Below are 17,782 nucleotides of genomic sequence, written 5' to 3'. Positions count from 1 at the left end.
CCCTTTTTTTAATTATAAATATTTTCTTAATACGTAAATAGTATTAAACGATAATAAAAAAAAAAAAGGGGAAAAATTAGTAACAATAAAATTATTTATCGCCCCCTCAAGCTTGCGGGGCGATTAAAAAAAAGAAGGAAAAAAAAATAAAAATGTCGAGATACTCTTTAAAAAGAGGGTTATCCTTATAACTACCATAATATATAAATAAATATCTTACCACCACATTGCATATTCAGATCTTTATATATGTCCTATAAATAAGCCGGGAGAGAAATTTGAATTCTCATTATTAATGCATGAAATTAATGTTTTAACCAATTAAACTATCCTGGCATAATTATTGAACTTTTTGTATTTTTATACATATAAACTGGATTTACCTTAACATCTAAAATATAAATTAAAATTAAAAAAAGGCCCGAGCCTTTTTTTTATGCTTTTTCTCTCTTACCTCCTCACTGTTCCTTATTTTTCCCCCTTTTTTTAGAATTATTAGTTTATTATCTAGATTGTAATAAAATTCTTTATTAAAAAAAAAGGGAAAAAAATTTAGAGGGGGAGAGAGAGAAATGAGCGAAGTCCTCTGGGAGAGGAAGAAGTCGCAACGCCTTTAAGTTTACTATAAAAAGCACTAAAAATATAGAACATATAGATATTTAATTTTTCGTCATTTAATATGTGAGTAAATAAATTTGTCTTCATAATACTTAAACAGTAAAAAAGAAAATAACCTTATTTTACCTGCTGTAGTATTGCAAATAGTCTCGTTTATATATTTTTCATTATATTTACGCTTACATGTTTTATATGTGGCATATCTATTATGTTTCTACTACACATCCTACGGCAGGTTGATGAAACAAGCGCATATATCTATTTTGTCCCTTTTTTTTTTTTATTTATTCTTCTTATAAAAAAAAAATAAATCATAGGGCCAGATAAATTCAACGCTTGCGCAGATTTACCATTACAATTATACTAGGTAATATGAAAGATTTGGTTACCTATATCTTGAGATATTAAAGATATAGGTATAACATATCTGAAAGCCCTACTTCTGCGCCCTCACAAAAAAAATATGTTTTAGTGAGGGAAAGGTAGAAAAAAAAAAACATGAAAGCATATAATTTTTATGTTGTTTAATATATATTATGGGTGGATACCCTGATTTGAACAGAGAACAAATTGTGCCACATACAATCACTCTACCATTGAGTTATATCCACTAAAAAGTAAAATCTTTTTATTATAAACATTCTTCATTTATTTATCTAATATAAGTTTTGTTAATATTATAATACTTTAAAAGTACGACTCCGCTAGCCGTAATTACGTAGGTGTGATTCGAACACTCAATAATAAATACCTTTCCCTCACTAAAAAGATATATATACCTTTTCCCTCATTAAAAACGTACTTTTAATGCGGGGAAAGCAAAAGTGAAATTTATGACTTACCGGTTATTTCCAGGAGGGCGACTCGAACACCCAAATGAGAATACCAAAAATTCTTGACTTTACCGTTTCGTCTACCCTGGATTTTTATTTATTCCGTATATATTAAAAGAGAATTAATATAAAAAGCAAAAAAAAAAAAAGAAAATTTTGTAATTTTCCCTTCCTGTGTAAACATGCAGGAGGGCTGCCAGAATTTAAATGCTACACCGATTATCGCTTAATTAAGTAACCTCTTTTTTTTTCGTGTCGGAGACACGAAAAAAAAAATCCGGAAGAATGACTCACTTTTTCTCCTTTTGCCCCACTAAAAGCACGTGTTTTTAGTGAGGGCAAAGAAGCATGGTCATGTGATTTAACAGTTGCTAGGCTAGTTTTGACCCATTTTATCTTAAATACTCTATAACACGACCCGTCTAGTAACCACATCGCGCGAAGATAAACCTTAAATGCTTATAGCTTCACTACCCTTTCCCTCTGGACAGCAAGCGTGAGATTTATCTTTAAAACTATTTACATAGTAAGAAAATGTTTAAAATAAAAAAAAAGGGGGGGGGGAGGGGAAACGGATAAAAAAAAGAAAAAAAAACAAAGCAGGGGAAAGGTAAAAGAGATATAAAAACTATTTAGATCTTTTTATTTAAATGGTTCTTTATAACCTTGTGATTAATACCAGTGTCTGTCTTAAACACTATTTTGCTAGAACTTTATAATAAAATACTCCTATGGGGGTTATATATACACACTTTACCTTGATTAGCCATGAATTTTGAGAATAAGTTGAACATTTAAATTAAATCCTTTATCTGATAACAAATAATATTGCTCCTTTCCTTCACACCTTAAAATATATATGTTTTTTAGTGTCGGGTCAGAAGCAGGCTATGAAATAAAGCTCGTGCTGTAAATCGTAAGTATAAGTAATTTAAGGTAAATCCGACTTGAACGGATAAGATTAAAAAAATCAAATAGGCCTAAGCTATTCATGTCTGCCAATTCCATCACTACCTTTATATACTATATACATAGTACAACTGCTCGATATTAGATTTTAATTTATATTTATATTTTTTTTTATTTATAAACTTCTTTTTTTTCTTTTTCATATAATCTAAACTATAAACATATAAATATAAAGATAAAGGTAAACACAAAAATAAATATATTTATGTTATATTTAATTGCTCGAGGTAAGACTTGAACTTACAACCAAAATAGCTTCAATATTTCGCTCGACCAGTTGAGCTTCTCGGGCTTATATATAAACAATAAAAATAGTATGCTTATATATATTATCAGTAAAACAATAGTAGTAGCTAATTTGGAGACATCAGGACTCGATCCTGAAATAACGATACGCAAAATCGTAGTTTTACCAGTTAAACTATGTCCCCCTTTAGCTAAAAGAATTATTTTTAGCTTTTATTTACTTTATTTCTGTCTCCTCTGCTATCGCAGGAGACAGAAAGCAAAACAACTAAAGATTCTGCTATAGCACTAGTAGCCGCTATGCTTAATTTAGCCCTTTAGGCCTGATTACTACTTAATTTAACCTCTTGCATGAGTTCGTAGCTTCAATACATTTAAATATCACCCTTTGGCTTTGCCACCACTTCCCTTATCCCCTTTTTTCTCTCCTACCTCCTCAACTAGTTGAGGAGGTGGGAGAGAAATAGGGATTTAGGGAAAGAGATCCTGCAACTTTTAAATTATCTAGCTCTAAGCTAAAACAACCTTGTTTTAGCAACGCTTTGCAAACCATGTTGTTATTTGTCATTTCTCTTTCTAAATAAAATACGGAATAAAAATTTATTAATCTTTGCGGGGTCGAGCCCATAATTTTAAAGCAGAGCCAATATAAATATATTTCTCCTGCTTTTCTCTTATTATCTAGGGTTTTTCATAAAAAAAGAAAAGAATAAACCAAGGAGCAATGCCACAACATTAATCTGTTATTAATTCATCTATAGATACCTTATTTATTTTTTGTTTCAGTAAATCTAATTTTATACAATCCACATTTTCATAATAAATAAGTGGGACTATTTCTCCCTTTTTCCTCAAATTTTCCCGTAAAATTTTGAGGAAAAAGGGAAAACAGGATTAAGGCAATATTGGCTTTTATGTATAGATAAGTCATACGTCAATTTCTATGTTTTTGCTGGAATAACTTTGAATTAATTTATTGCATGTGGTGCTCCTTTCCCTTACCCTCTTTCCCCCCCCCCCTTTTTTTTTTACTATACAATACTATTTACGTAATAATTATATATTTATAACTAAAAAAAACAAATTTATATCATTAAACCTAAAATTAGTTATAAAAAAAAAAAGGAAAAAAAGGCTGACGCAGAAGAAAATTCTCTTATTTATTTTGTTACAATATTTGTGACTAGTTCCGATTTAGCATTCTTACTATTTAAGTTAGCTTTACGTATTAGTTCCTTAGATGTTTCGGTACGTTTTTTCGTTCTACCTCCGTTAGCTATAGCATTTTTATACGTTTCTAAGTTAAAAATCTCCTCCAAAGGAGTCGAAGATTTTTAAACAAGAAATTCCTTACTCTAATAAAAAACAACCTAACTTAAGTGTTTTGCTAAGTAACTAGGATATATATCAATAAGTTCTGCAGCTTTTCTAATGGAGATAAAGGATAAAAAGCTGTCTGTTTCAAGAACTTTAACGACTATATATTCTCCTTTTAATAATGTAGTTGCATTTTTTTAACCTTGTCTCTTCAGAGATAATACTATCCTTTTTGCTTAAACTTATGGCTTCTTTAGTAGCTTCACTGTGTTTAAACCCTCTTAAGGACCCTGCAACCTTTAATATATTATATTCTGACTTAAATCTGTCAAGATAATATTGTTCTCTTTCTATAATTATATCTATTTCACAGTATTCTAAAATTTCTAATTTAAAGTTAGAATAACCATTTTTAATTAAAGATCTGTATATCATACTGTTATTTTTAGTAACCTCATTTACTAAGAAATTTATGTTAAATTATTTACTAAATCTATTGGATAAATTACCGGTCGAACCTATATATGTATTACCTGTTGTAAAATTAACTCATCTATATATCCCTGCTCTGTTTTTATTACTTTCAAGAATGGCTATTTTTTCTTTATCTGCATTTGAATAAGAAACAACTGGGACAGGTGCACTATCTGAAACAATAGGATTGTTGGCGTTAGCCGAATAGTGTAAAACCCTTGTGACGGAGCTTATTAAACCTAAATTGGAAGTGGACATGGCGTCTTGACATACTGTAGCTGTACTCTCCTTTTTTCTTTTTTTTTTATCGCTAGCGAAGCAAGTTTCAGCACGCAAGCAGCGGGGCGATAAAAATATATATATATAAATAAAAATATATTAAAATCAAAAAAAAAAAAGAAAAAAAAATGCGAGAAAGGAAAATTTTCTGTATAATTATTTTGTTAAAGTTGAATCTTTTAGTGACGGTTTTTGTGTATGGAGCCTTCCAATGGGAGAAAACGGAAGTAAATATACAATAGTAACTCCAAAAATTCCATATAAATATCTAAAACCTAATCTTAATACTCAGATATTGTAGCTTGAGGAATTTTCTTCCTCAACAACGCTCATAATGTTACCTAGGTTAAATGTTAAATTATACGTATTTGTTTAACATTACTTGCTTTACAATATAAGGGCCTTAAATTTAACTACTTTGAACATTATGTTTTAGTTCTAGGTCCGGCCCTTGTAATCTTTTTAAGGTTGCTCGGTTGAACTTGTGACCCTACCACTTTGTATTAAGTAATCTTATCACAATCTATACATGCCTAGTCTCATATCTACCACATATTTACTTCGAAAGACTGAGCCTAGAGATCTAAAAGATAAATATTGCTGGGGATCAAAGGGTAGGGTGTTAGCCTTCCTTTTAGCTTAGTTATCGAAAACATACCTTCTGACTAATTTATTTTTATACCGGCGAATTAAATTCATATAAATATGATATTTTTTTGTCCTTTAGCGCAAAGGATCTACCTGAGAGACGAGTCGAACGTCCACGAGATTAACTCAGAATGTCTTAAGTATTCACTGTCTACCAATTCCAGCACTCAGGTCATATGTAAGGAGATTATACAATACTAGCTTATATACACGGGGACGTGCAGCCCTGTCTACCTATTCCAGCACTCGAATTTTAGTATACTAAAAGTATTAGATAAGGCCAGAGTGATTTGAACACTCATCTCAGCTGTCATGAGCAGCTTGCTTTACCAATTAAGCTAAAGCCTTATTTACTAAAAATAGCAAATTAACTCTTCTTTTGTTTTCTCTTTCCTCCTCAACTAGTTGAGGAGGAAAGAGAAAACGAGAAAATGCGGACAAAGGACTTGCACCTTCATAGACTGGTCATGAGCCAATTATGTTACTGTTACATTAATCCGCTCCGAATATATATTTATATATAACTATATTAGCCTCAGAGGGGTTCGAACCCTCGTATGTAATGATGAAAACATTATGTCTTAACCACTTGACTATGAGGCCTTATATTATCATATGTCGGTAAAGCATATGTCACGCTTTGCTTTTAATCCTTACCCTAATCCATACCCAGCTGGGTATGGATTAGAGGAAATAGGAATAAAGTAAAAGCCCAATGCAAGTATCGCACTTGCTTCAGCTGGTTACAAAACAGCTACATTACTTTTATGCTAATCAGGCTAAATATTTTATTAATAATTTAAATTTAATGTGAGATATACTACAATGTTTAGTTATATATATAATTAGTACTCTATGCCTAAAAACATTTAAATCCTTTCAGCTAAAGCCTATTAATTGCACTTAATACTAATTAAAAACAAGAAAATCTAAAACTAATATTAACTACAAAATCGTAGTGTTCAACTACGTATATTTAAGAATATCTTAAGGTAAGTTTCGTGCCTAGATGCGTTCAGCACTTATCTCTAACTAACGTAGCGTTCCTGCCGTGCCTATGCTATGATACAAAATATTTACTTAAGTGAAAGTAACATCCCTATTCGCTCATCTATATTAGTTTATTGAGAATTTATTGGGCACATAAACAACAGGTAAACCATAGGTTAATATACCCAGCTCCTTTCGTACGAGGGGGCTATCCTTATTTTATTCTAATTTCCTCTAGAAGATAGAAACCATACTGTCTCACGACGTATTTAACCCAGCTCGTGTAACTTTTTAATCGACGAACAGTCGAACCCTTCATGATTCCTGCATTCATGTGGATAAGTTAAGCCGACATCGAGGTGCCAAACTGCGCACTCAATTTGTACTCTCTGGCGCAATTAGCCTGTTCAATATTTGTTAATAAAAGAAGTTTATTTACTTCTTTATTTCCATATTTTACAAAATGGTTCAGACTATTTCTTCATATTTATTTTCTGTATATAATGCAACGCTAAATTATAAAAAACCCACATTAAAGATCACGCTTGTTATTTTGTTACCTCCTAATCCCCTCTGCTTTATTTTTTAGGGATAAGTACTTAAAAATTTTTTTTAAGGTTTAGTTATAATCTTTACTGCTTACTCAACCTTTAACTCCAAACGCTCCATTTCGATTCTTGGAATGAAGCATTGAATATTGTACATTAGATTTTACATGGCCTCTCAGTATTGCTGCTGATAATCCTCTAAAGGAAGAATCTACGTTTTTTAAACCACCTTTTCATTTCATCTTGAAAACAGATCTAGAAGCAGTAAACCGTCTGGTCAATCTACCTTTAGCTTCTATTCTAATACCACGCATCTTCATGTGCTTTAAAGATCTAAGTATATAATTCCTTAATGAAACAGGACGCTCATTTCTTTCTTCGAAAACAGAAGCAAGTGATCTTCTACTTTTAATTTCTTTTTTTAAATTACCTGCTTCTGATGTAGCCAAAACTTGCTGGTCCAAGGCATAAGGAAAAATACTTAAGAGTAACTTATTTAAAAGATCTCTCTGGGCAAAGGCGGAGTCAAAAGTAAACAATGAATTAATTTTAAGGTTTCTCATTTTATTTAAGAGCTGTTCATTATTATTTTTGTTGCCGGAGCCGTGAGCAAGAGATTTTTCTTTTATTATACTTATATTCGGTAATTTAACTTTATTTAATGATTTTTTTAACACTCTATATAATCTATTCTCTCTGTTCTTTAATTTTAAAGAAACAGCTTGCGTAAAAATATCACTATTTAAATGCATTTTTTTCAAATTAACTAGATTAAATACTACATTTTTGTTATAAATTAGGCTAACCAGATATCTTAGTTTTAATAAGAAGGCATGCTTAAACTTAATCTGGTTAAGTGTAAGTAATTTTATACATATAGTTAATTTATTAAGATAATGTAATTTAACCTTACGCATATAATCCGTATAATCCGGGTATTTGATACGAACAAGACTATTAAGTTTACGCTTAAAAATTAATAGTTTTTCATCCTCACTTAATACTTTGCTTTCAACTAAATTAGATATTAAATTAATATGTTTATTTGTCAGATCAAAATATTTACAGAATTTTTCCACAAAAGACTTCTTAAATAGTGTCACATAATCTGTGTAATGACTAGGTATTCTCATATATTCTTTAAGACTAAAGGGTCTGTTATAAGTTACGATCTCTTTATTGTTTCTATCCACATTAATAAACCGTTTTAGGCGTTTATTGGGCCTATATAAATCAAAAATTTGTTTTTTAATCTTTCTAATTAAAAATTTTTTTTCTGTATTATAAAAATATAAAGTAACAACTGCTTTAGAACTAGTATGTTTTAAATCTCCTTTAGCTACAAAGATTTTCTTGGCAGATAGTCCTCTAGATCTACTACGTTTACGTCTAGATATATTTTGTTGACCTTTTTTACTACTTTTTTTAGCTTTTTTTTTATTTTTAAAATAAAAATTAAAATAACTTTTTATTAAGCTCATAAAATTATTATCAGCTACAGGTAACAATTTAACATAGTTTTTATTATAAGCATAAATACTATTTCTTCATTCCTGAGCTGCAGGTGTAAAATGTCTTATCTGTCCTGTATCACTTGTTTTTACCTTTAAAGGTATAACTTTAACTTCCTTTTGTTTTTTCTTAAAAACAAGTGGTTTTGCGTTTTGCTTCTGGCCCATATCCACCGAATTAGTATAAGGGTAAAAAAAATCCTTTAACTTACTACCATTTATTTTTTTTGCTTGCTTGTGCGGAGCAAGCAGTGTGGCATGGTAAGCAGAAGCGGGTTTTATTGAAGATATTTTATGGTTTTGCTTGTCCATTTTATAAAAAAAAATTTTTTTTTTTTGCTTTATAATGTTTGCTCATGCTCAATATTAAATTGAGTCTATTTCATTAATATTAATATTAATATTAGTTATTGTTTAGTTATTTTACCCTTCCCCTTTTTCTCTCTTACCTCCTCAACTTGTTGAGGAGGTAAGAGAGAAAAAAGGGTTGAGAATAAAATAGTTTATATATACAGGATAAATAAATATGTTGGGTTTAAGAGAAGGATTATCGTTAGCATACTCACCCTCTAGTCGTTGAACGGTTTTACTTCTTTATCTTTATTTTTTATTTATTTTTATTTTTTTTTCTCTCCTCCTCAACTGGTTGAGGAGGAGAGAAATGACATAAAAAAAATTAAAGGTAATGCTTAAGTAAATTTCGCTTCAAGTGAACTTTATAAGTTATTCTTGAAATTGACCCAATAATTAACCAATAGATTTACTACTTAAAATTTTTAGAAATAAAACATTGGAGGACTAACATCCCTAGCGTAGCTTTTTCAAAAATCCAAGACCTTTCCTTTCTGCATCTTGTGATCATATGCCCCGCTTACGCGACTGATAGACGTGTAAGTCAAACAGTAAAGCAAGATTAAGCCATTAAACTTGACAAGTAATAAACATAATTATATAAATAGTGTAATTTAAACTAATTATATAACTAAAAACATTAGAAAAGTATTTTCAAATTAATGTTTTAATTACATCTATTTTCCATATAGTTAAAATCTTACTTAAATTAAAATATTAATTCTAACTTAATAGATATATAGTTGGATTAGTTATAGCTTAAGCTAAACCAATAACAAACTAAAAATAAAAACATACAATTTGTATATTTAATTGTCATAAGTAAGTCATGACAATTTTACAAAATTAACTTTGGATACACCCAGGTACTTTTTATGGGATCTGTGCCCCGCATAAACTGCCTCCTAGTCATTGTTCCCATTTGATGGGTTAATTATAATACTTAATAACAACGTAATAACAACGCTCATAATATTATGAGTAGACTCTATAGCCTACGAATATGATAAACAAAATAAAGGTGTTTCAATTTTGCCTAAACGAGGTTTAAAAAATTGCCTCCAACTACCTTATACACTAATATTGGTTCAACCATATTCAATAACTAGCAACAGTAAAGCTGCATAGGGTCTTCTCGTCTATCTAGAGGTAAACTGTATCTGCACAGTTATTCCAATTTCACTGAGCCAATCATTGAGACAGCTGTTGTATCGTTAAATCATTCATGCAAGACCGCATTTAACGGCCAGGGTATTCCGCTACCTTAGGCTTAAAATAAAACCTTTAAGATTTATATTAGACGAATCTTAAAGGTCTATTTATTGGACTATATCTTCAATTTATAAATTTAAATGCCTTTAATTTAAACCCACATGTCCTAATCCCTTAATCAGGGTTGGTTGAAGGACAAATGCTAAATAATCGTTCAAAGTTGTATATATATAAGAAATTATATATACTTAGCAAAGCATGCATACTTCTGACTTTTTTTAATCTACGTATTACGAATTTTACTTGTCAAATCCTAGGATTACGTAATAAAGAAGAAGGCCTGCATTCCCCCGCGCCTCCCTACGAAGTTGGGGAGGGAGCGGTCCCTGAATTTACTAAATAGATAAATTGTTTAGCGTGTAGTCTCTGAGGATAATATATGAATCATTCAGGCTAAATTGCTTATAGAAGTATGATCGTTCTTTACTTACCCTTTGTTAAGTAGTGTTGATCGATTATGGCTAAGGTTTCCCCTAGCGTTCTTTTTCTGGACTTTCCTTTACTGTCCGGATTTAAAAGATAAACTAACTTTATTAATTCTACCATTTCTGATTTTTCCATGGTTTTCTTATTATTAGAATCTAATCTTGCAATTATATCCTGGAAATTTTGGAAAACCTCTGATTTGTACTTACTAGAATACTTAACAACATAGTTAGAAAAAAAAGGTAACACATACTTTTTCAAGTTCTGAAAACCTTTTAGAGAATATACTCATACTTTTTCTGAACCTGACTTTGCGTGTACAGAACCTTTCCCTTCAAAAAGGACTTTAAACGAGTGTAATATTTGTATACCATTCTCATGTTGGGCAACACTAAACTCAGGTTGTAGTGCTACACCATTAGATACTTTAGAATTTCTAACAATAGAAACAACTAAAGTACCTTCACCTTCCACAAACCCACCTAACCAAAATTTGTAGTTCTCATCCTGAACTAACCCATGTATTCTTTCCTGCTGATTTAAATTATTGTTTTTTTCCATATTATTTTTTTCCATGTTTTTTGTTTTATATATTATATTAAAAGTTGTATACAACCATACTTAATCTTAGCAGTAGATACATAATACTTATTATGTATAAATGTAAATACCACTGGACCACATCGTCCCCTTTCTCATTGGTTTAGTTTTTATCTAACCTTCTACTTTTTATAGTTGTAAAAGAATAAGATAAGAAACTTGTTTTATTACCTAAAGCTAACAATAGGGGTAAAACTGGGGCGCATCGCTTATAAAAAAAAAAATACCTTGCGGCTCTCTATTTGCGACTCTGTTAATGGGATCACTTCCAGTAGACATTACTATCTACCTTACTTATATTTTTTTGCTAGCCACCGCCTAGCAAAAAAAAAAAGTATTAAATTACAAAAAGTAATTTACTTAAAATACCAATAAAATGTTCCAGCATATAGCTAAATTTAAAGAGGGCCCTATACACCGACCCTCATAGGTAAGGCCGCCATTGATCGGGGTTTCCTTCAAATCCAAGCTTATATTAGTCAACCTAGAAAATCCGTTAACCAGCCGACATTGGGCAGAAATCACACTCAATACTTTGATTTATTATCTTACTGCAAAGTGCTTTGTTTTAATTAAACAGTCGTACAACACTATTCCATGCTTCCTATTCTTTACCTTATAATAATAAGTAAGAATGGCTCTCCTTATCCCGAAGTTACGGTAGTTAGTTTGCCGAGTTCCTTAATGATTGTTCACTCAAACGCCTTCGTATTCTCTACTTGCTTACTTGTGGTAGTATTTAGGTACGGTTTATTTAGCCTTATTTCGTCATTCTTCATATATTTTAGTACATTTAAAATGATAAAATAAACATTACTTGTTACAAGTTTTTCCAGAACCTTCTTCACTTTTCTTACAGAGTGTAAATATTATCACTCTCCCTTTGCTTTATTAAAAAAAAACACGAGCAGAGGCGAGTATAAACATTATCACAGGGCAAGAAGATGTTGTTACTTTGTAGGTAAGGTTTACTCATCGTTTAATCCTTTAGGTTAATAAACTTAGAGGCCGTTACTTTAATAAATCCATAAGCTTTAGGCGAGGGCTATGGCATCTTTTGTTAAATACCTCCTTCCATATTATTTTCTACGTTCTAGTTTTAATAGGTCTAGTCTCACGGGCTAGTGTAGTACCTATTGCTATCTTCAATGTTTCAATCTGAGTTTTGTTATCAAAACGAACGCAAAGGAGCCCTTTTTCGTTACTCATGTCAGCATTCTCACTTGGGGTATTTTCTTAACCTGCCACAGTCAATTTTATACTCTTAAAAAGAATATGTCCTAAATTTACCCAACGTTCTGCTACCCCATAGTTAAATTATAAATCATATTTAACAATATGGACAAGGTGTCGGTATACTGTTTAGATCCGTTAAATTTTCGGTGCAACTATCAATGTAAATTTTGTTTACTAAACCAGTGCTCTGTTACGAGGTCTTCAAAAAATAGCCGCTTCTAAGCCTATTTCCTAGTTGTATTAGATAGAAACTTCCTTAGTTTCACTTAACAATAATTTTGGAACCTTAACTCTTGTTCTGGGCTGTTTCCCTTTAGACATACAACCTTATCGTACTATGTCCGATTATTCAATACATTTTAATCTTCATCATTGCCCTTCCGAGTGCGAATACTCACCGATAAAATCCTCACGATTCCCCGATATATGCAAAATTATTTCTTATCTAGGCAACGCCTAGATAAGAAATTATAAGTTGCCTGAGATCACAGTTCTGTACCTGCTATGATTTAACTTGAACTACCTACTTACATAGGTTTCGCAGAAAACCAGCTATCCTAGTCAGTTTTGTCTTTCACTAACTTACCACAGTTCATCGGATATCTTTACAACGATACAGATTATCTCTTTAGCCTTGGAATATAAAAACTATTCCAAATTAGGCTGAGCTAAGACTTTTCTCCCTAAATAACTCTGCGTCATTATTGACAACATATAAAGTTATCCATTTAACAGATAATATAGTTTTATTCTTAGGTCCAGTAACAAACTGTAATCATAAGCAAATAGAACCTATTTGCTTATCTTCTATTTAATCCCTTTGCTAATTAAATAGACTTTTTTTAATAACCTTCCTTCTCTAATAGCTAGGCTAACGGCCATTTTACTGACAGCCAAGGCAAGACCTGCCTCGGTTAAACTGTTAAATACCATTTTCTCATTAGTTAATGTATTTGTAACTAAAATAGACAATTTTCTTGAGGCCGTGGCCGCTTTTGTAGATAAAGCTTTTCTAGCTTTAACCTCTTCACTTAATACAACAGCTCTCATTTTAGCTATTGCTTCTGGTGTATGTTTATAACCTAAAGTTGAACCTGCAACTTTAGCTGTGTTATAGTTGGGGTTTAGATTATCCATATAGTATTGCTCTCTTACTAAAGCTTGATTTATCTCACAATACTCTAGGATCTCTAGCTTAAAGTTAGAAAATCCGTGCTTCAATAAAGCACGATCAATTGGTCTCTTACTTGACACTAAAGAAGCTAAACTGTAATATGTATAAAATCTCACCGAAAGATTAATGGAACTACCCACATAGGTATTACCATTTACTTTATTTATTCAACGGTACACACCGCTTTTATTACGGTTGTCTGCAAATATATCTACTTTAGCTGTATCCGCATTATCATAAACGATAATAGGTTTTACAACAAAAGAATTAGTCATTAGTGAGGAACTCGTAGAAAAGAATGCTTTTTTTGTTTTTTGTAGAAAGAAGTTTTTAGAAGCTTTATTTATTATTATTATGTTTTGATTTATATTAAATGGCTTAGCTCTCTACGAAACTATCGCAAGAGCTACAATACCATCAACTGCCAGAGATTTCAGACTTTCTCTATTTCTATTCTATCCTTGGGTTAGGGGGCTAGCCTTCCAAGGGTCCGGATACCTTCTACTTGTACCTTGCCTTCAGGCTAATACGGATATATACTGCAGAGATTAAATCGGCTATTATTTAGTTAAACTATTTCCATCTAGCTTAGCTAAGACGAAGCACAAAGAAATAGTGTTTACTAAAGGTAATGAAAGATAACAGTTGGGTCTACTACATAAATCAAGTAGCTATGCGACCAACAGCAAATAAACAAAAAAAAAGAATTTAGGAAATGCTAAATTTGGTGATATTGTTAAAACTATATTATCCTGCATCCTCTCGGATGAGGCTTGACTATATTTTAAGCTTGCGCCAACCACCATGTAGTCGATGAACCTTTCTCCTAATAATAGGAGCTTGGATGCGGATTGTCCATTCACTTTCGCAAATCAATCTTGATGTTACTTAATTTTTAATATCTTTTAAAGTTAATAAAAGTTTAAAAATAATCGCGAGTCATTACCTGCGCCCCTAATATATTACTATATTAGGTTAGTTAAGATTGCTTTAGGATTTCCCCGTCAATTTGATGATTTATAGCTGAAGGTTCTCTTCAACTTGGGCTATAACAAGGGCTCCAATTCTTGTTCTCTACCCGTTCGGACTTTTATAATCCTGACCATGGTAAGATCACTAGGCTTCGGGTCTAATTTTAGATACTAATTCATTATTTCATAATTGGTTTATCTAGGCATTACTGCTCGCATCTAATATTAACTTGCTGACCCATTATGCAAAAGGTACGCTCTTACTATTTATTTTAACTTGAGCTGCTTATAAAACTACTATTTCAACCTTTCCTTCACAGTACTTTACGCTATCGCTTATGTATTATATTTAGCCTTAGAGGAAGGTTCCCCTTATATTCAAACAGGTTATTGCCCGTTTTACTTATTTAATATATCAGTGGTTAGAGCTTTGTTTTGCTTAGCTTTTTTTTTTCATTTATCACCAATACGGAGTAAAAAAAAAAAATAAAGAAGCAAACATGTCATTGTCCTAGTAATGCTAATAATTTTTTTTACAATATATTTACTTATATCTCTTTAAATATAAAATATTTAAATATATATATTCTGATACTTTATAGGCTGTTCTACTTTCATTCACATTAATCATAGAATCTCGTTTGATTTCTTTTCCTGAAGTTACTAAGATATTTCAATTCACTTCGTTTATTATTGAATTTCTCTAAGAGTACATGTGCTGCATTTAATTTTAATGAAATACACAAATTAAAAAACTCTCTTTAATACATAGCAAGATATCCCTAATAGTTTCTTTATATACTTGCCTATACAAAAAATATTCCCTTGTATAGAAACATTGTTTGATATCTATCACATTACTAATAACAATCAATATTATTAGCTATATATTTCGGGTTATTATGATTCGAACATAACAATTCCTCAACCCAAATGAGGCGCCTAACCAGCCTGGCTCTAACCCGTATTTTTTTAGTACAGAGAATATCCGATTTGAACGGATGTGATCTATTAAATCTAATAAGTTTCAAGCTTACCGCCTTAAACCACTCGGCCAATTCTCTTTATAATAGCATATAGTTATATATTAATATTAACTAGCCGGGGCGGCTTGCCGCGCTTTGCTTTCCTCTTAGGCAAGCCGCGCAGGCGGCTAGTTAATATTAATAAGTTAAAGATTAAATTTAAGATATTATTCAGCATAATATTATTAAGCATAATGCACTTAAATTGATTCCTCAGAGACTTGAACTCCGAACATATCCTTATCAAGAATACGCTTTACCAATTAAGCTAAGGAACCTATTACCTTAAAATTATATAAATAAGGTTAATTAACTTTGTTTACATAACCTGTTATATTAAGGGGCTTTGATTTACATTATATAACATAAACCTCCTCCTTATAATAGTAAGAGGTAATATTTAGAATATTCATATAACAACTAATTAAATAATATGTAATAATAAACAAGAACTCAAACAACTTGTTTGGCAAAGAATGACATTAAAGATCATATATTTACAACTATAGCTATTACTAGTAAAAATAAATAGCTAACCAATAAACACATAGTTCAATTATACTAAGAATAAAACATAGTAATCTTAAACTTAAAGTTAAAACTAATCCTAAGTCAAAACAACTTTGCTATTGGCTCACCAATTGATAAGGAAATTAATCTATACCGTAAAGTATACTTGGCATTTCATTTGTAGGTCTATAGTTGAAGTAAAAGAAGGTAAAATAGAAGTAGATGTGGTAGAAGTAGATTTAGTTTATGCAGTAGAAGAAGTAGTGCAGTATAGGTATCATGGCCTCTATAAGTGCTTGCTTCTACATCTACAATTTATCCCTATCTTACTGTAAGTCTTATTTTTATCGCCCCCTCCCGCAAACTGGCGGGGCCATGACTGATTTTTCCCTTTTTTTATTATTATATAATACCATTTACGTAATAAGGTTATATTTAGAACTAAAAAAGGGGGGGAAAATGCAAGATAGCGAAATATTTGCAACACGCATGTTATAGATTTTCTCATATATTGTTCATAAACCATTTTATTCCTATTTAATATCTCTGATTCTTCATACATACCTCCTTCTTAATTTTCCCCTTTTTTTTTATTTATATGTCTATTATCTATGCAGTAACAAAATTATTTATCGCTAGCGAAGCAAGTTTCAGCGCGCAGGTGTGCGGTGGAAACTGTTTTTTTTTTCCTTTTTTTTTTATTATTATACAATGTTATTTACGTAATAAGATTATATATATAACTAAAAAAAGGGGAAAAATTTAAGGTGTTACTCTATGTCCTCTAGTAAACAGCTAATAAAGAACCAAACTTTCATATATAACTTAGGTTACATGATTGTGGTGAATCGATCATACAAGAGTTAACCAATTTTAATAACTTAACTCGGGTGATATTATGCATAATTAAAAGGAGTTATAAAGTATCAAGAGCACTCAGATTTGAACTGAGAAGGTGAAGTTTGAAGCTTCAAATTTTACCATTAAACTATGCTCTTTATATTTTAATGTTAAAGTATACTGTTTATAATTTATATTATATCGGAAAAGAGATGATTCGAACATCCAGGTGTAGAACACAATATTTAGCAAATATCTCGTTTTACCAATAACAACTTTTCCTAAATACTTTTAATTATTATATATAAGTATACGGGTTAAACCGGTCTCGATCCGATATACACTTCTATGACAAAGAAGGTTCTTACCAATTAGAATATTAACCCTTACGGCCAGCCGAATTCGAATCGACACAAATCGTTTGGAAGACGAAAGGTCTACCATTAACCTATGGCCGTTTATTTTTTTATTATAAAATAATAAAAAAAAAAAAAGAATAGTTTTACCCCGATTTTTTCTCTTTTTTTTATTATTATACGTTTAATTACTACGTAGAAATTAAACTATTATAACTAAAAAAAAGAGAAAAAAAGGTGCAAGACCAGTACTGGTCTTGCATGAAGGCAGATTTAAGACCTATGGGGCTCGAACCCCTATAACAAAGATTAAAAGTCTCGTATTTTACCATTAAACTAGTATATTGTCTATTCTCTTTTTTTTTAGTCTCCTAACAGGCGAAAAAAAATATATTACTTAGAGTAAGCTTAATGATATTTTATTCTTATCTAAGACTCGAACTTAGATCTAGATATTAGAAATATCCTGCTCTACCATTGAGCTAATAAGAGTTAATAAACACTGCACAGGTGCGATGTTTATTAAAACAGTATTTAATACTTAATCAGGCTATAAGAAAAAAAGAATAGGCATCAAGTAATTAAAAA

The 17,782-nt window shown here is 30.9% G+C and overlaps 3 protein-coding genes and 20 non-coding genes across 23 annotated transcripts; all 23 read right to left on the bottom strand. All coding sequences in view use genetic code 4, as the record gives it.

The window, feature by feature from the left end:
• Positions 1–263: 263 nt before the first annotated feature.
• SS1G_20126 lies at positions 264–336 on the bottom strand. The gene has a single exon. It is a non-coding gene; the product is annotated as a tRNA-Met (tRNA).
• Positions 337–1,157: 821 nt separating this feature from the next.
• On the bottom strand, positions 1,158–1,229 carry SS1G_20125. Its single transcript has one exon. It is a non-coding gene; the product is annotated as a tRNA-His (tRNA).
• Positions 1,230–1,467: 238 nt separating this feature from the next.
• SS1G_20124 lies at positions 1,468–1,541 on the bottom strand. Its single transcript has one exon. It is a non-coding gene; the product is annotated as a tRNA-Gln (tRNA).
• An 842-nt stretch (positions 1,542–2,383) lies between these two features.
• On the bottom strand, positions 2,384–2,468 carry SS1G_20123. Its single transcript has one exon. It is a non-coding gene; the product is annotated as a tRNA-Leu (tRNA).
• Positions 2,469–2,639: 171 nt separating this feature from the next.
• Positions 2,640–2,712, bottom strand: SS1G_20122. Its single transcript has one exon. It is a non-coding gene; the product is annotated as a tRNA-Phe (tRNA).
• A 67-nt stretch (positions 2,713–2,779) lies between these two features.
• SS1G_20121 lies at positions 2,780–2,851 on the bottom strand. Its single transcript has one exon. It is a non-coding gene; the product is annotated as a tRNA-Ala (tRNA).
• Positions 2,852–5,474: 2,623 nt separating this feature from the next.
• SS1G_20120 lies at positions 5,475–5,557 on the bottom strand. The gene has a single exon. It is a non-coding gene; the product is annotated as a tRNA-Leu (tRNA).
• Positions 5,558–5,659: 102 nt separating this feature from the next.
• Positions 5,660–5,732, bottom strand: SS1G_20119. The gene has a single exon. It is a non-coding gene; the product is annotated as a tRNA-Met (tRNA).
• An 84-nt stretch (positions 5,733–5,816) lies between these two features.
• Positions 5,817–5,885, bottom strand: SS1G_20118. Its single transcript has one exon. It is a non-coding gene; the product is annotated as a tRNA-Met (tRNA).
• A 29-nt stretch (positions 5,886–5,914) lies between these two features.
• On the bottom strand, positions 5,915–5,987 carry SS1G_20117. The gene has a single exon. It is a non-coding gene; the product is annotated as a tRNA-Glu (tRNA).
• Positions 5,988–6,093: 106 nt separating this feature from the next.
• Positions 6,094–6,164, bottom strand: SS1G_20116. The gene has a single exon. It is a non-coding gene; the product is annotated as a tRNA-Thr (tRNA).
• Positions 6,165–6,993: 829 nt separating this feature from the next.
• SS1G_20019 (ribosomal protein S5) lies at positions 6,994–8,601 on the bottom strand. Its single transcript has one exon. It carries the CDS (start codon positions 8,599–8,601, stop codon positions 6,994–6,996), a length of 1,608 nt encoding a protein of 535 aa, YP_009389066.1.
• A 1,878-nt stretch (positions 8,602–10,479) lies between these two features.
• On the bottom strand, positions 10,480–11,043 carry SS1G_20018 (laglidadg endonuclease). Its single transcript has one exon. It carries the CDS (start codon positions 11,041–11,043, stop codon positions 10,480–10,482), a length of 564 nt encoding a protein of 187 aa, YP_009389065.1.
• A 2,082-nt stretch (positions 11,044–13,125) lies between these two features.
• Positions 13,126–13,767, bottom strand: SS1G_20017 (GIY-YIG endonuclease). Its single transcript has one exon. It carries the CDS (start codon positions 13,765–13,767, stop codon positions 13,126–13,128), a length of 642 nt encoding a protein of 213 aa, YP_009389064.1.
• Positions 13,768–15,355: 1,588 nt separating this feature from the next.
• Positions 15,356–15,428, bottom strand: SS1G_20115. The gene has a single exon. It is a non-coding gene; the product is annotated as a tRNA-Pro (tRNA).
• A 13-nt stretch (positions 15,429–15,441) lies between these two features.
• On the bottom strand, positions 15,442–15,527 carry SS1G_20114. Its single transcript has one exon. It is a non-coding gene; the product is annotated as a tRNA-Ser (tRNA).
• Positions 15,528–15,694: 167 nt separating this feature from the next.
• Positions 15,695–15,766, bottom strand: SS1G_20113. The gene has a single exon. It is a non-coding gene; the product is annotated as a tRNA-Ile (tRNA).
• Positions 15,767–16,925: 1,159 nt separating this feature from the next.
• SS1G_20112 lies at positions 16,926–16,996 on the bottom strand. Its single transcript has one exon. It is a non-coding gene; the product is annotated as a tRNA-Sec (tRNA).
• A 44-nt stretch (positions 16,997–17,040) lies between these two features.
• Positions 17,041–17,120, bottom strand: SS1G_20111. Its single transcript has one exon. It is a non-coding gene; the product is annotated as a tRNA-Ser (tRNA).
• Positions 17,121–17,151: 31 nt separating this feature from the next.
• On the bottom strand, positions 17,152–17,224 carry SS1G_20110. Its single transcript has one exon. It is a non-coding gene; the product is annotated as a tRNA-Asp (tRNA).
• Position 17,225: 1 nt separating this feature from the next.
• SS1G_20109 lies at positions 17,226–17,296 on the bottom strand. The gene has a single exon. It is a non-coding gene; the product is annotated as a tRNA-Gly (tRNA).
• Positions 17,297–17,468: 172 nt separating this feature from the next.
• SS1G_20108 lies at positions 17,469–17,540 on the bottom strand. The gene has a single exon. It is a non-coding gene; the product is annotated as a tRNA-Lys (tRNA).
• A 75-nt stretch (positions 17,541–17,615) lies between these two features.
• SS1G_20107 lies at positions 17,616–17,686 on the bottom strand. The gene has a single exon. It is a non-coding gene; the product is annotated as a tRNA-Arg (tRNA).
• Positions 17,687–17,782: the final 96 nt, after the last annotated feature.

Source organism: Sclerotinia sclerotiorum, mitochondrion, assembly GCF_000146945.2.
Source record: "Sclerotinia sclerotiorum 1980 UF-70 mitochondrion, complete genome".
In the NCBI taxonomy this organism is placed as follows: domain Eukaryota; kingdom Fungi; phylum Ascomycota; class Leotiomycetes; order Helotiales; family Sclerotiniaceae; genus Sclerotinia; species Sclerotinia sclerotiorum.
This window is presented reverse-complemented; position numbering and strand designations above follow the sequence as displayed.